We start from the raw sequence: 17302 nt of genomic DNA, 5'->3' as shown, positions 1-17302 counted from the left end.
AAAAAATATTTTTAAACACTTAAGCCTCAAAAACAATACTCCCTTTTTTTTTTTTCATAAAATGAAAAAAGGAAAAAGATGCATCACAAACTATAGGCTATTTCTCAAACTATACTGTTTGACGCAACTTGGAAAAAAAAAACCTGGATAATTTGCATTCAGACTGTTTTCTCTTTTCTATGTTCACAAATACACTGGGAGTAAAAACATTCATTTACACTTCCATAAATCAACTCTAGGCTCAGAGACATAATTAATAGTTATGCTGTCTTAAAGGAAATATAATCTGATTCTCAAACCAGTTAAAGATATTACAAAAGGCTACCAATCTTTTTTTAATAAATGCATGTACAAAAATGACAAACAAAATACAGGCAAGGAAATTTCAACAAATACAATAAAACAACAATAACCCATAACTGTAGATTCACAATCACAAAGCAGTCACACCAGCAGGCTAAAAAAGAAAAACCATGTATTTAAATAAATGACAAAAGGGCATTTGAGGCAATATCCATTCCTAATATACACGTAGGAATCTTCCTTAAAGTTTATCAAATGTCTATTGTAAGCCTGAAATTAGCATTTTGTTTAATAGGAAAGCACTTAAACAGTCTCTCTAAATCTAGAAACCAAACAAGAATGTCCACCATCACCATTATTTATTAACATTTCAAATATCCTTATAATAAAATAGATTATTGTGGGGTGCCTGGGTGGCTCAGTCGGTTAAGCGTCCGACTTCAGCTCAAGGGCTCAGGTCATGATCTCGCAGTTCTCGTGGGTTCGAGCCCCGCATCGGGCTCTGTGCTGACAGCTCGGAGCCTGGAGCCTGCTTCAGATTCTGTGTCTCCCTCTCTCTCTCTGCCCCTCCCCCACTTGTGCTCTGTCTCTGTCTCTCAAAAATAAATAAATGTAAAAATAAAAAAATTAAAAAAAAATAAGATTGAAAAGAGATTATTTTTAAGAAGCATGACTGACAAGAAAATCCAAAGGCATTAACTAAAAAAGAACAGATAAAATAATGAGTTCTTTAAATGGGCTAGAACAGATCAAAGTCAACAGCCTTACAACACACTGGCAATAACCAGGGTTTTAGTTGTTATGCTTGGAGGAAAATGGATCCCAATTATATTAACAAAGAACAAGAACAATCAATTCACTCAACTCCTCTTAGCATCCTTCATCACACCCTATTTAATAACCCCCAACTCTGTGCCATGAACATTTTCACATTTTTTATAAACACTGATTTATGTAATCTTTTTCTTCTAGACTAGGAGTCTCTCGGGAAATTACTGTTAGCTATTCTTCTCCATACCCAATAATAAAAATCCCAGTTCATATAAATATTCCAAATGTTTGCTAAAAGATAAAAGATATGTCTATTTTGGGGGTATCTTCCATAACATCTGAATAGACAAATAGTTCCCAAATGGGGAAAAAAAATAGACATTTCAAAAGGCCTCTCTCTACCCAAGTTATTATATAACTAACACAATATCAAACAAAATACCATCAAGATCTCTTTAACTTGGTTAACACCATACTGTTACTCATGTGCTATGATAGAGCATAATGATGGGGGTGGAAAAAAAGTAACAGTATTAAGAGGCCAGGGGGATGGGGTTTTAGGGTACATCAAAACCACATTAAAACAATTAAAAGTGCTGTAGTGCCACAAGAACAGAAATATTATGTTATGGGACAATTCAGCGTTATTGAAACATTACATACTGCAAGGCCATCATGATTCCCTAATGTTCGCAAATTTTCAAATACCTCCCCCATAAAACTTAACTTCCCCCATAAAACTCAGTGAAGTACAGCTGACATCTTCAAATCCTTAATGCTTCTAAAATCACATTGCTAATCATTTATAAAGTTATAAAAATAAATTCTGACACTCAAAATATACACTACTACATCGATACTGTAGCAACATTAACCACCACCAACTTACCTTAATCTGCACAACCACTTTAATTTATCCAAAACGTCTATTTTCTGGCTAAGAACCATCACTTTCTTAGACCTCTTCATTTTCTCTTCACTTCATCACCAGCACTAGCAGTTGGTTTTCTTTTCGGGCCCATATTTCACAAAGAAACAGCTTTTATCACTTCGAGAGTTACTGTGTACGCGACGACAAGTAGAGAAAAACAAAGCTGTGTTGAGATGTGGGTGCTGGCCTGTCTAATAGGCTCCCTCTTTGAGCTACAAGATCAGTTCCTATTGGTAAGCCTGGCAGCAAGCAAGTAACATTTCAGTTTCAGCAAAACTACAAATTAGCAAATCACAGACCTTGCAGTCAGCTGAGATAGCTGAAACTGTAAATGTTAAATCTGCAAATACCAAAGGCCTATAATGTGCAAGACCTTCATAAATAATAAGCAAGGAAGAGACACTGCAATACAATGAGCCAGGGGAAAAATATCCAAAGCATTATCCGGATAATAGCATTATCCAAAGGTTAATAAATCAGAGTTTAATCTAACAACTAAAATGATTCTACATGAATTGAACAGAAGGGCATAATAGAGAAAAACCAAGGAACCAATACCACCCCAACCCTCAACTTTGTATCAAATCTGATTGGAAAGGATTATGTTATTAGAAATGACCAAAAATCCTATATGACTATCAGTTTGATTACATAAAAAATTTTGAGATTTTATCTGCCAACATGTATCATACACCCATAACACAGGGATGAACACATTTTTGGAAAATTTCTACAGTGAATATTAAAGGATTAAATTTTAATATGTAGATAGCTCATATAAATCTTAAGCAAAACTCCCAAAGCATCAAGGATAAATGTGTAAAGAAAATTCACAAAAGAAATATAACCTAAGAAAAAAAAAGTCAACATCACTAGTAACAAAATCATCCTTACAGCAAAAAGTCGAAAGAAAAGTTATTTTACTTCCTTATGAAAAAAAAAAAAAAAAACTTGAAAAAGTGTGGCAAAAACTCACATTGCTGGTGATATAACTGTTTTGAAAATAATTTTGCCAACATGTAGCAAAATAATGAAAATGCTGACACTTGTTAATCTAGTACCTCATGGAATCTCCAAAAGATGGTATGGGGAGCAGAATAGGAAGAAGAAACCTTTAGAAAGAATTTTGTACTTAACAATTAGAAACAACCGAAATGTATAAATGCAAAGGTACTGGTGACTTCGTAGGTATTAAATAGCAATTACATTAAAAATGGTTATAAAATAACCTTTAATTGCCAAAAAGTAAAAAAAAAAAAAAAAAAAAAAAAAATATATATATATATATATATATATATAAATTCCTGGTAGGTATATGGTACATCTATGTAGGAACATGACCAGAAATGCACAGAAAAAACTAAAATAACAGTAGTCTCTTCACAGTAGAATCATGACTGAATGTTCTCCCTTATACGTAGTGGATTTGAGGCCTTTCAAAACTGAAAGGTAAGGAATAGGATTGCTAGAGAGAAGGGTCTTGGTTGAGGTTCTCAGAAGCAGATCATAAAATCCAAGTTAGAGACTGTTTGGGAGTGATTTGCAGAAGCAAAGTTTTTTAGAGGCAAGGAATTTAATAAATGAGTTCAATGGATCTGAATCAAACTCCAAGATGAATACCCAATCAGGGAGAAGGATGGCAGGAACTGACCGAGTAGCATCAAGAAGCAGGTACCAAAATTATCAGGGGAGAAACTGGCTTGTTGGGAAATGAGTATCAATAGCAGTAATTGAATATAATGGATTTTCTCAGATAAGCACTGACTTCAGATAATAAAATTGTACACAGAGAAGAATATATGGAAGTCTAAAGCTAACAGCAGGCAAAATAAGAAGCTAAGCCTATTATTATTTCCCATTAAAATCATATGTGCATTGTGAGGAGTACCCAGTGGATTATGACAGCAAAAACCACATATTCAGGAAAGAGTTACATTTCAGTTAATGTAAGAAACAGAAGGGGGATAAAAAAAGACTAGGGCAGACAAGAAAGCATACAGTGACTAAACCCAAAAAGAAAATACTCCAAAAGCCTGGCAACAAGGTAAAAAAAAATTAAAAAAAAAAAAAAAATTTTTTTAATGTTTGTTTATTTTTGAGAGAGAGACACAGCATGCATAGGGGAGGGGTCAGAGAGAGAGGGAAACACAGACTCTAAAGCAGGCTCCGGGCTCTGAGCTGTCAGCACAGAGCCCAACATGGGGCTCAAGCTCACAAACTATGAGATCATGACCTGAGCTGAAGTCAGACGCTTAACTGACTTAAACTTTACCTAGGTGCCCCAAGCTAAAAAAATTTTTACTAGACAGGTACTATGTAAAAAGATGGCAATATTTCTAAAAGTACATCCATCTTATGAGATGATCTATAAATCACTAATCACATAAGATTCATTCTTAATCAATGAGCATCTAATAAGAGATTGATATTCAGAATAAAGAAATCCTACAATTCAACAACACAAAACCCCAAACATCTAATTAAGAATTGGGCAAAGAAATAGACATTTGTCCAAAGAAGATATGCAAATGGCCAAGAAGCTAATGAAAATGCTTAACATCACTAGTAGGAAAATGAAAATCAATACCACAATGAGATACTAGTTCACACCCATTAGGACAGCTATGATCAAAACAACAGAAATCGAAGAGCTGGCAAGGATATGGAAAAATTAGAACTCTTGTGCACTGACGGGAATATAAAATGGGGCACTACTGTGGAAAATGACAGATTCTTCAAAAATATTAAGCAGAATCACCAGATGATCCAGCAATTCCACTTGAGTATATACCCAAAAGATGTGAAAGCAAGGACTTCAACAGATACTTGTATACCAATGTTCATAGCAGTATTTATTCACAATACCCAGAAGGTGGAAGAAAACCCAAAATCCACAATGAAGGATCAACGGAAGGTAAGCAGAATGTGGTCTTTATTATACATATGGTGGAACATTATTCCGTTGTAAAAAGGAAATTCTGACACATGAGAATATGGATGAACCTTAATGACATCTTAAGTGAAATAAGCCAATGACAAAAAGACAAATATTGTATAATTTCCCTTATATGAGATTCCTACACAGTGAAATTCTTAGAGGGAAAATAGAATGGTTATTTGCTATGGATAAAGGTGGGGGAGAATGGGAAGTTATTGCCTAATAAACAGAGTGTCAGTTGGGGAAGATGAAAAAGTTCTGAAGATGTTTAGTCCTGAGGGCTGCACGTTAATGTACTGAATGTTCCAGAACTGTTACTTACTTTTGTTACTTTCATTATTATTAACGCTTATTCATTTTTGAGAGAGAGAGAGAGAGAGAGAGAGAGAGAGTGTGTGTGTGTGTGTGTGTGTGTGTGTGTGTGTGAGCGGGGGAAGGGCAGAGAGAGCCAGGGAGACACAGAATCTGAAGCAGGCTCCAGGTTCTGAGTGGTCAGCATGGAGCCTGATGCGGGGCTCAAACTCACAGATGGAGAGATCATGATCTGAGCCGAAGATGGACGCTTAACCGACTGAGCCACCCAGGCGCTCCTGTTTTTATTTTTTTTTAAATGTTTAAATTATAAACTTTATGTCATGCATATTTTACAACAAAAAACATCCAACAACACCTAAAGGCAACTGCTGCTAAATGAATTGCAATCTTGGAAAATATTTAAGGATACCTAACTCTCTTAAAGGAATCTACTAACCAGGACATAAGCTAGTCACATGTTACCTGCTGAACATTACCACGGTAGTATTTCTGAAAGCAAACTATGAATATTATTTTTAAATTAGTCTTAAGAATTTGAGTTTGGTTAGTATTAAGTTAGGGCCCCTAACCTGAACACTCTATGATGGGACTGATAAAATCAGTAAATGAACCTTCAAGGCTAAGAATCTGTGCTTATCCCACCACAGGCCCAAACCTTATAAAGTCTTTACTCACCAGATTGGATTTATATAACAAGGATGTATCAAATAATGAACTGGGAAGCAGAATGAACACATTACAAAGAGGAAAGGTGAAGAAAGGGGAGAGGTTGTGAGAAGTTACTAACTAGTTTTCAGACAAATGTTCTCCAAGGAACATGAATACAGAAAAAGTTAATGAAATTAACTTAGCTTTAAGGGATGTGTGTCTTTGAAAGACATTTTATCTGTGGACAATAGGTACTTTATTAAATAGTTTAAACAGTACTTTATTAAATTCCCGTAATATGCAAGGAAAAGACACTTCTGGCTTCCAGGTCTGCATGTATGCTGCTTAGAAGTAGCCACGCCATCCTAACAAGTAAAAAGATGAACTGAAAAATTGTCAACTCTTCTTTGATCTGTAAGAAAATTGAGGGGAGGAGGCAATACGCTACTCCCAAAATTGTACAGAAAGGTGGATATGGTAAGGATAACCTCAGAGCAGAGGGATGAGCAAACCAGCTCAGGTAGAAAAACCTAAGCTGTAATTGACAAACTGCTAGAAATTAAGTGTGGCCAAGTCAGAGTTAGAAACTCCAGAGGCAAAAATAAACAATCCAGACTACATCAAACTAAAAAGCTTTTGTACTTTATTTTTTTTAAATATTTTTTTAATGTTTGTTTATTTTTGAGACAGAGGGAGACACAGCGCCAGTGGGGGAGCGGCAGAGAGAGAGGGAGACACAGAATCCGAAACAGGTTCTAGGCTCTGAGCTGTCAGCACAGAGCCCCATTCGGGGCTCAAACCCACGAACCCTGAGATCATTACCTGAGCCGAAGTCGGATGCCTAACCGACTGAGCCACCCAGGTGCCCCAAAGCTTTTGTAGTTTAAAGGAAATCATCAACAAAATGAAAAGGTAACCTGCTGAACAGGACAAAATATTTGCAAATGATGTATCCAATAAGGGGTTAATATGCAAAATACGTAACAAACTCCTACAACTCAAAACACCCAAATCTGATTAAAAAATGGGCAGAGGACCTAAATACTTTTTTCCAAAGACATACAGATGGCCAATAGACACACGAAAAGATGCTCAACGTCACTAATCATCAGGGAAATGTAATTCAAAACCACAGTGAAATATCACCTCCCATCAGTCAGAGTGACCAGTTAAAAAAAAAACAGAAATAACAAGTGCTGACAAGGATGTGGGGAAAAGGCAACCCTAGTGCACTGTTGGTGGGAATGTAAACTGATAAAGACACTATGGAAAACATTAAACATTAAAAAATATTAAAAATAGTAATACACAATCCAGGATTCTCACCTCTAGGTATTTACCTAAAAGAATATGAAAATGCTTATTTGAAAAGGGGGAAGCTTCTTTTTTCCCCCTTCTCTTTAGTGATACACCTTCTGCATTGGGTTTAAGAACCTAGCACTTAATGCTTCCCCAACCTCAAGGGAACCTCTCAGATCATTAAAGTATTACTGTCTTGAAGTGACTCTTTAATGCTTAGCAATAAACCTATCCACTAAGGAAGCTTAAAAGTTCTAATATTTGTGAATTTTACAACACAGGAATGGCAAAGGACAACTTAAAGAAGGGAGAAAAGACAAGGAAGATTTTAACTCCCAGAGTTAACAGTTACAAGAAACTTGTAATCTTAAAACATATTTAAGTCAAGCAATGACAAAAACAAAAAAAAAAAAACAACTGGAAGTATCTCCAAGGGAGGAAAAAATTGATGAAAAGACTGGAATCCTTTTGATCCCATAATCATTAGATAAAATTATTTTTGGTTCAGTAACCACATCTAGAACTCTATCTTACAGAATTAACTCCAGAGAGAAAAAAAATATTCCAAGAAAATGTCCACAATTAGAGGATTACTTAAAACAGCAATCAAAAATACAAATATTAAATGTCCAACAATAAGAATATGGTAAAAAAATGTGAAATTACCAGTCACTAAAATAAGTATGAATAAAACAGAGATACTGAGAAATTAACATTAATAAATGAAATAAAATAGAATAGCATCTATTAAAAATGAATTCACATAAAAATATCATGAAGTTATAGTTAACAGAAACACAATGGGCTCTAAAAATATGAAAAGATTCTTGATCTTCCTCATAATATGGCAAAATGGCAAAATCTACAAGTCTCTTTTGAGTTAATATAGAGTAACAGGCACATTCTGTACATTGTTGTTGAAGGGTTGTCAGAAAATTATATCAGAATTACAAATGTATGTAACCTTTTATATAGGCAATCAACTTCTAGGAATTTATACCATAGAGATACTTGGGATACATCTGAAATTACTATGAATTATTTACTGCAATACATTATATTAAATTATATTAACAGCCAAAAATCTAAAACAATGTGCAAATTCAAAACTAGAGAAGTGACTTAAATATACATTGATATGATCCATGCAATGGAATACTGTTACACCTAAGAAAAATGAAGATGCTCTTCATAAAATGATATGGATAGATCTTTGACAGAATGTGTTCTCCAAGATGGCCTCAACAAGATCTCCCACACCACATTCTTCTTACATGATGCTCACACCCCTCCTTTGAATCTGTGAGTCTGTAACTAGAACATGATTGATGCTATCTATGTAATTTCTGGGGCAAGGTCATGAAAGGCCACCCAGCTTCACCTGGTACTTTTCGGGACACTCATTCTTCAACCAATCCATCAAGCTGTGAGGAAACTCAAGACAGGTGGGAAGGCCCACATGTAGGTGTTCTGGCTGAGGCTCCAACCAATAGCTAGCAGCAGTTGAGATTGAATCTAGCCCCAGCACTGATAGCAACCCATGAGTGATCAGAAAACCATCTACAAAGCCCACTCGATTCCCAGAACCATGAGAGGATGAAATGATTTTGCTCTAAATCATCAAGTTTTGTGGTTGTTTCTAAGAAAAAAAAAAAAAGTCACGTGAATATTAAAGTGAAAAATATAAGCTACATTATAGTAGCCCTGACATGTTTCAAACTGTATTAAATGGGGAAGAGACTATATAGGTTAAAAGTAATAGTAACTTTCCAAGGGCACATAACAAATTTACATTGTCTTGGGTGGGGGACGGAGAGAACCCAGTGGGTTAGGAGAATATAGGAAAGAGAATTTTTAGTGTAACCTCATATAACCGTAGTAAGGTCCTCGTAAAATGCTGAGAAATGCTAAAGGTACCCAATGATTAATATAGTGACTTGAGTCCCATATCATCAGATTATCCTCTTCTTTTTGAGTCCAAAAGCACTTGCTATCCTCAAGGAAAGAAACCATGAATAACTGGTTCCTCATCCTGCTTCTACTTTCCACATCTGTATTACTTTGAAAAGAGGGTGAATGCTGTTTATCAACTTATTTCAAATATTGTTTTATAAAACTTGTAAAGCACTAAGAATATTCATTTCCAAAATCCAATATGTAGCTTCAGTAACACTTTCATCTTGAGAAATTTAATAATTTGCTAGCTAGTTCGTATTTATATCAAGCTAGCCAATGATCAAACTCCCAAAACCTCTTGAAATTATCTCCTATTGCTTTTCTCACTCTTACATTCTTATTCTCTCCACCAAGAGGTCTGTAATAAAAGCTCTCAATGATGACTCCAAATTAGCTTATCCTATGTTAAATTCAGTACGCATCACAAGATTGCATATAAGTAACAGCTGATTATTATAGTGTAAGATGCAAAAGGAGAAAAGAAACATTTTTCAAAAACAATGTTTTCTCTATTTTTATCAAGTCAGAATTCTTATTCTATTAACGAAGTTCTTAAAAAGCTGCCCGTTCTCTCTCTCCCTCCCCTGCTTTCACTCTCTCTCTCAAAATAAATAAACCTTAAGTAAAAATAAATAAATAAAAATAAAGTTTCCCAACCCACCACATCAAATCATTCAAACCAAGCATCTTATGTGCCTCTGGTGTCTACCGAAGGTCAATTATCCACAAACCTTAAATGTTCAGAACAGAGCCAACAACAGAAAGGTAGCAAAAATAGTCCGAATGCAGCCAAAATAGATGTCATGAAGTCCAAGCACCAAAGTTTACGCAAATTTACATATTTCTTCAGTATGTAACTGAGAATATACTCCCTTTATATATACGTATGTATCCTTTTTTGGGATATATATATATATAATAAATAAAAAAGATCAGTTAGAAATTTAGGCCTAATTTAAATAATGGTATGTAATACCACTTTTCATACCTTATGTGTACTCAATCTGTCTCCCATCCTAAACTGTAAGATTTGATTTCTAGTACTTAGCACAATGTTAGGAGCTTGGTAAATCTGTTGAATAAATGAATTTTAAAGAAGTTTGACAATCTTACTTCCCAGTCTGTAAGAGAATAAAAGCAGCAAATTAATCAACAGAGGCTGTTTGCTATAGTTAGAGCTAACTGGCAAAAACCATTCTACCAAATAGCTTTGAACACTTAAGCAGCACCAGAGGGCAATAAATGAATCAAGTAAGACAGGACAAAAACTGATGTTCAAAAACTCAAATTATGAAATAAATTTTAAGAGGAGGAAAAGATTAAAATGTATTGATTATACTGTTTAATGTGGAAAGTACACACTAAAAAAAAAGCCTGCTCTAGAAGAATTCTTACTTACAATCCTCTCATTTTACAAATGTTCGAACAAGGGCTCACAAAGTGTCCATAAAAGGTTGCCAAGACTAAAAACAAGATTACAGACTCCTAAGTGGCAGCAATGTTTAAATACTCCTGTATAACATTCTGAAGTAGGATACTAGAAAAAATTACTGTTAATTCTATTAAAAAATCATTTTTTAGGACAAAACTCATATAAACTGATATAAAGTAGCCAATCTCTACCAACTTCTCTCAGTAATACAACCTATCTCAGATACTGAATACATACTTTCTAGAAGGAAATAGTACCATGCATAAAGATAATATTCTTTCACGTGAAACCAATGATTAACTTCCACAAATTTTAATTCTCACTGTATTAGAAAGAACAATGAACATTTCAAACACCATTTTTCTAATGAGTCAAAAACCATATGCTTATGGTCTGTCTCTATCTAGGTCTTCCATCCTTTCTCAAAAGTACTTTTAATTGAGAGCAATGTGATGAAAAAAGATAAAGGTAATAAATGTAAGGGTTACAATTACAGACCTTTCTCAAGTCACAATGGGGTTAATACTGACAAACCCATCACGTTGAGAATTTGGTAAAAATGAAAAATTAATTTAATACACCTAACCTACCTTTGCTCAAATGTACTCAGAACACTTATGCTAACCTTCAATTGGGCAAAATCATCTAACACAAAACCCATTCTATAATGAACGGTTGAATATCTCATGTAATTTTTTGAATACTGTACTAAACATGAAAAATGGAATGGCTGTTACCGGTACAGAATGGTTGTGACTGTATTGGTTATTTGCCCTTGTGATCACGTGGCTGACTGGGAGCTAGAACTCACTGCCATTTCCAAGCATCACAAGAGTATTGTACCAAATACTGTCAGCTTAGAAGAAAATCAAAATTCAAAGTATGGTTTCTACTGTCTGTATTGCTTTTACACCATCATGAAGTTGAACTAAGTAGAACCACTGTAAACTGGGGATCATTTGTATACAAATCAGTCTTTCTGAAGGCTAACAAGTGAAGGGCAACAGTAGAAAGTTTACTACTACAGGAAGAACGTTAAGTTATTCAGATTTAAATTTTCTGGCTGGCTTTTCTTTCTCAGTTTAGGAGACAAGTTTAATATCTGAATACATTTAGTATTCTATTTAACAGTGTAATTTCCCCCTCTGAGAAAACTTCCACAAATAGCTTAGTTCATGTGGGTGGCATGCATTTAATGTAATATACACGACTAACTAGTTTTGTGAAAACCAATAAATGGAGAGGGAAAAGTTAGTAAGAATTTACCAAGCAGAATTTTAAGAAACTTAGTTGTACATGCTTATACTATCCACTTGAATGAATCTGCAAAAACTTCATTTTTAGGATGGCTCAAATTTAGTTAAGTACTTGCTTTTATAAAGTTTTTAAAGCCTTATTTGTTCCTATAAATTTTATCTTCCAGGGGTGCCTAGGTGGCTCAGTCAGTTAAGCATCCAACTTTAGCTCAGGTCATGATCTCACAGCTCATGAGTTAGAACCCAGCATCAGGCTTTGTGCTGACAGCTCAAGAGCCTGGAGCCTGTTTAAGATTCTGTCTCCCTCTTTCTCTGCCCCTCCCCACTTGCGCTGTCTCCTTCTCTCCCTCTCAAAAATAAACATTAAAAATTTAAAAAGTTTCATCTTCTAACAAAGGAAATCTAAACATAAAAAACTTATTACTGTCAAATCCTAAATCAAATGCCATGCACTATATGGAATAGTCATAATTCCAAAACAATGTCATGCTGTAGCAATATAACAATGATTAAAAATGACTCAGCAAAAAGTAATGGTGATGGTAGTGGTAACAGCTAACATTTAATAAGCATTTTACTCTGTATTACGCACTGTGCCAAGAAATTTATATGTACTTTCATTTAACCCTTACTAAAAACTTTTCTAGATACATTATTTCCATTTCATGTGAGAGCTGAGTCTGACTTACCTATGATCAAGCAGCTAATATGTGCCATGTGCTGGAACTACAATTTAAAAAGGCACTTATTTCTTTAACTAACTTAGTGTATAATCAGTCCTTGATTACTTTTGGCAATAAAGGAGAACAGCACTGGTACAGATAACTGAAAACTATACAAAGTCCCTTAGTAAAGAGGGACAAAGCAGAGCAACCCTGATGGGACAGAGAAGGGGCCATACCCTCTTAAAGGACCTACCAGGTTAACAGAGTTGAGGGAAGGGGTTCCCATACAAAGAGATACAAGTCATGTGTGATGTTACCAGGACACAATACTTGTAATCCTCAAACTGGAGTAGTTGAACAAACAACATGTTTTCAAAAACCCTACTCAAACTGCAGTTTAACAAAAAGCAATTATTCCAAAAACTTTAGTGTAAATGTAATACTGACTACTCAGAACACAAAAAGCAGTGGTTCTCAAACTTCAGTATGCAACAGAATCACCTGGGAGACTTGTTAACATTTAAGATTACTGGTCCCACTTCAGTGTTTTGGTTCAATATAGGACATAGGAATTTGCATTTTTAACAAGTTCCCAGGTAATGCAGATGCTTCTGGATTACGGAACATTCTGAGAACCAGTGTGCTAAACCAAACCTCAAAAATAACAGTTACCTGCAAGAGGAATGTTAATATTCTCCCGTACAGTTCTGTAACCTAAACTTGTCTGACATTCCTTTGATGATCAGTGCATTCAAAATTAAACTCTGGTATCAAACATTTACCTTTCAAAAGAAAAGAAGAAGAGTTGAATGCATCTTATTTCATTGCATATTAAAAAAAAAAAAGGTTTATTTACTTATTTTGGGAGTGGGCAGAGGGCGAGAGAGAATCCCAAGCATTCCCTGCAATGTCAGTGCAGAGCCTGACACAGGACTCAATCTCACAACCCTGGGATCACGATCTGAGCTGAAATCAAGAGGTGGACGCTGAAACCACTGAGCCACACAGATGCCCCTTCACTGCATATTTTTTTTTTTTTTTTAATTTTTTTTCAACGTTTATTCATTTTTGGGACAGAGAGAGACAGAGCATGAATGGGGGAGGGGCAGAGAGAGGGAGACACAGAATCGGAAACAGGCTCCAGGCTCCGAGCCATCAGCCCAGAGCCTGATGCGGGGCTCGAACTCACGGACCGCGAGATCGTGACCTGGCTGAAGTCGGACGCTTAACCGACTGCGCCACCCAGGCGCCCCTTCACTGCATATTTTAACCTTGCTCTGACTTACGTTGAAGATCCACTTGTTTATAAATAGCATTTAAATGTATTTAAACAATATTTTTTTTGACAGGAGTAACTCACTTGAAACCTTTAAAGTCTTAAAGTACTCAAGGTGTTAAGTGAAAGATGAACAGCCCAGCCAACAGATATTTACTGAGGAGATACTGAGGAACACAACCATATGAACCAAATGCTCCTTGCTAACCTTCTGGGCTCTTTTTTTTCTTTTTAGAGAAAGAGAGGGAGAGACAGTGTGTGTGTGAGGGTGGGGGAAAGGGCAGTGGGAGCCTGAGGCGGGGCTCGATTCCACGACTCTGGGATCATGACCTGAGCTGAAATCAAGAGTTGGATGTTCAACCAACAGAGCCACCCAGGCGCCCCTGGGTTCGTCTTAAACAATAAGAACATAAATGTCCTACAGACTTTAAATCCCTACAAATAAGCTAGAACTCCCCGAAGTATTAAACCCAATACTTAACTACTTAACTTTATTATGAGTGCTATAGGGCAAAGGGGCAACTGTATAGGATGCAGTGAGACAACACTGATTCTTAAATCGAGCTATCATGTTTAGAAGTGCATAAACTACCCTGATATTCTTGATGAAGGTAAGGCTCTAGAATACACAAACTCAAGAGAATAGCATATGTTTTCAAACATGAAAATTTTAAGTTAGCTCTTCAGACCATACCTAATGTTAGTAGATATAAACCATTAAAAAATAAAATGCAAACATTTGCTAAGTTCATTTGTTAGGTAAGTCTTACCACACATCAGCCAAAACAAAAATATATATTACTTACAAGTTATGGACTTGGGGTGTTGATAATTAAATAGCTCAAACCATGAAATCCTTAAAACAGAATACTAGTATTGTCCCTAAGGGCGAAGAGCTGTTATCAAAGAGCATAAAACAGCTCTCACTATTAAAACATATCTAATCAATGTCTTAAACCTTAAGCTTACACTCTGTCAACTATGTCTCAAAACAAAAACAAAAACCCAGTGCTCACAGCTATAATCATAATGGCACTGTCAGACTTCCTAAAAATTGGTCGTCTATAACATAAACTGTCCCACAACCATTAACAGAGAAATTTGGATATAAATCCCTTCTAAAGTTGGTTTTAAAAGTCAATTTGCACAAGTAGAAAATATTAAGGAAGCTTTAGATATAGGAACAAAACACTTGAAAAATCCATAAATGTAGATCACCTGATGTGTGTTAAATGGAAATGCAGATTACATATACGCATACAACATTTATCAGATCTGTATATTTACAACTCACTGACAGGGTTCAATTTTTCTTACAAACGTCCTTCTTTAAATATCATTAGGACAAAGTACATTTGGATGACCATAATATCCAAAACAAAAACAAAGATCCTAGTCTTACCCTCCTGAGGCTCTTGCAGTTCCCCAGGAATTAAGTTCTTTACTATATAGGGCTTCAGGGTTGTTAATGGACTATGCACTGTGAAGAGGGGGAGGGTGGCACAGAGCCAGTCCCAAACCTATCTGGCCCAGGTATTTAGCCTAGAATGCATATGAACTTTGGGAAATGCTGCCACTGACAATTACTTGACAAGTGATACTACCTTGAGAGATATTTCATTCCTAAACCAAATGTGTGTGTGTAAACGTTCTAACAAAAAAATCACAAAGAATGTATATTGTTCATTACATTTTTAACTGAAAAGCTCAATGATGTGGACTACTTTTTGAATGTCACCCATTATAAAAAACATAAAACACTGAAACAATAGAACGCTGCGTAACTTGATATATACACAAATGAAAGAAGATGACAAACACATTGCTACATCTATTAAAGTGGAAATACCACCTATGTACTGTATTTTCTGTACGCAGGGAAGTCAGGAGGTAGTACAGTTTTACAAACTATTTCATTAGAAAGGTCTGAACTATGAATAAAATTATCAAGTGTACCTGAGAACATACACTAAATGCACAACATAAAGTTATATTCCTAAAACACAGATCTAAAGTTGCTACATATTAGCTGGGTCACATATTTCAGAAGTTTGACTTTTTAAAATCTATTTACGTATACTTTTTTTTTTTTTTCAACGTTTATTTATTTTGGGGACAGAGAGAGACAGAGTATGAACGGGGGAGGGGCAGAGAGAGAGGGAGACACAGAATCGGAAACAGGCTCCAGGCTCTGAGCCATCAGCCCAGAGCCTGTCGCGGGGCTCGAACTCACGGACCGCGAGATCGTGACCTGGCTGAAGTCGGACGCTTAACCGATTGTGCCATCCAGGCGCCCCACGTATACCTTTAAAAATATAGTACTGCTTAATTACACACACCTTGCAAAATATTGTGAATCTTAAAGCTGTGTGGTTCCTCTGATATTACCTAATTCAAAAGCTTCATTTGACAGATGAAACTGAGGCACCGAAAAAAGTTTTGCTCCAACGCTATATCAGCTGTGAATCTGATTAATTCAATCACCAATTTCCTGTCTTTATCCACAACACTGCACTATTAGTTGTCTCCTCTTTGTCCTGCCTCTTACCTTCCCCTCATCCCCTCTCGACCCTACCAAAACCACTGTATTCATGGCTTACTCTACCTCTTCCTCATCTTTGATCTTTGTCTCCAGGTCCCATTTCCCTTTCATGTCCCTTTCCATTGACCACTGACTTTTTCTCTTCAAGTTTAATAAAATTTAATTAATTTTACTAATCAGTGTTAATATACAAATAGTCTAGTTACTTAGAATTAGGATTTTAAGGTTAACCTTCACTATTTATTATTTCCATTATTCATTCTAAAGCCAATATTATTCAGCACAAACGTATTAATTCGAAGAAGCTTCTAATCATTATCAAGAAACAGTATCGGATCAAATTTAATTACTTGGGACACTGACTCTGTTCATGCTTGTATCTGTAGTCCAGCTTTTACACAATCATCTTGGGGATAACCAGGAAATCAAAATGTAGAAAGATACTACCTAAACAAAAATCAAGGTAAGTTTTAAAGCTTGAGGTCTGCTGAACGGTTTTCTTCACTGTGTGACCTATTTAGGTATTCATCATCACACAACTGGAACTGCAAAATCTTTTTTGCCAAAGTATGATTCAATTAAATGAAGGGAAAAAAGAAAATCTCACCCCCTATGGTACTCTCTTGAAATTCATGAAACTGGCCCTTCACAAAACGAAGCACTAGGCTTGATTTGCCAACAGCAGACTCTCCCAGAAGTACTAGTTTGAACTGGCATATTTTATTTCCAGTATTTGGCCCGTTGGGTCTTGTTGCTCCTCGATTAGCCATGTCCAAATTTGAAAGAAGTCCCTAATTTCAGTCTTTTAAATGAACTTCCAGGATGCAAGGTGTCAAATTTTTTTCTTTCTGGATGTAGAGAAACCTGTAAAGAAACAAATATTGTATTATTAAATACACAAATCGGTAAACAAATCTAATGTTAATCACTTCAGTAATTTTGCCTATCACATATAATATGATAATTGTAA

General features: G+C 35.6%; 1 protein-coding gene across 3 annotated transcripts in view; it reads right to left on the bottom strand.

Annotated features, from left to right (window-relative positions):
• The window catches only part of RAB5A (RAB5A, member RAS oncogene family), a 31506-nt gene that overhangs the window by 10838 nt on the left and 3366 nt on the right, over positions 1-17302 (bottom strand). For all 3 annotated transcript variants that reach the window (XM_045503756.1, XM_045503759.1, XM_045503758.1), the window contains exon 2: positions 16940-17196. In XM_045503756.1, coding sequence (XP_045359712.1) covers positions 16940-17102 — 163 coding nt within the window. In that variant the 5' untranslated portion in view covers positions 17103-17196. The remainder of the gene's footprint in view (positions 1-16939; positions 17197-17302) is intronic.

The sequence above is a fragment of the Leopardus geoffroyi genome, chromosome C2 (genome assembly GCF_018350155.1).
Source record: "Leopardus geoffroyi isolate Oge1 chromosome C2, O.geoffroyi_Oge1_pat1.0, whole genome shotgun sequence".
NCBI classification, from domain to species: Eukaryota; Metazoa; Chordata; class Mammalia; order Carnivora; family Felidae; genus Leopardus; species Leopardus geoffroyi.
This window is presented reverse-complemented; position numbering and strand designations above follow the sequence as displayed.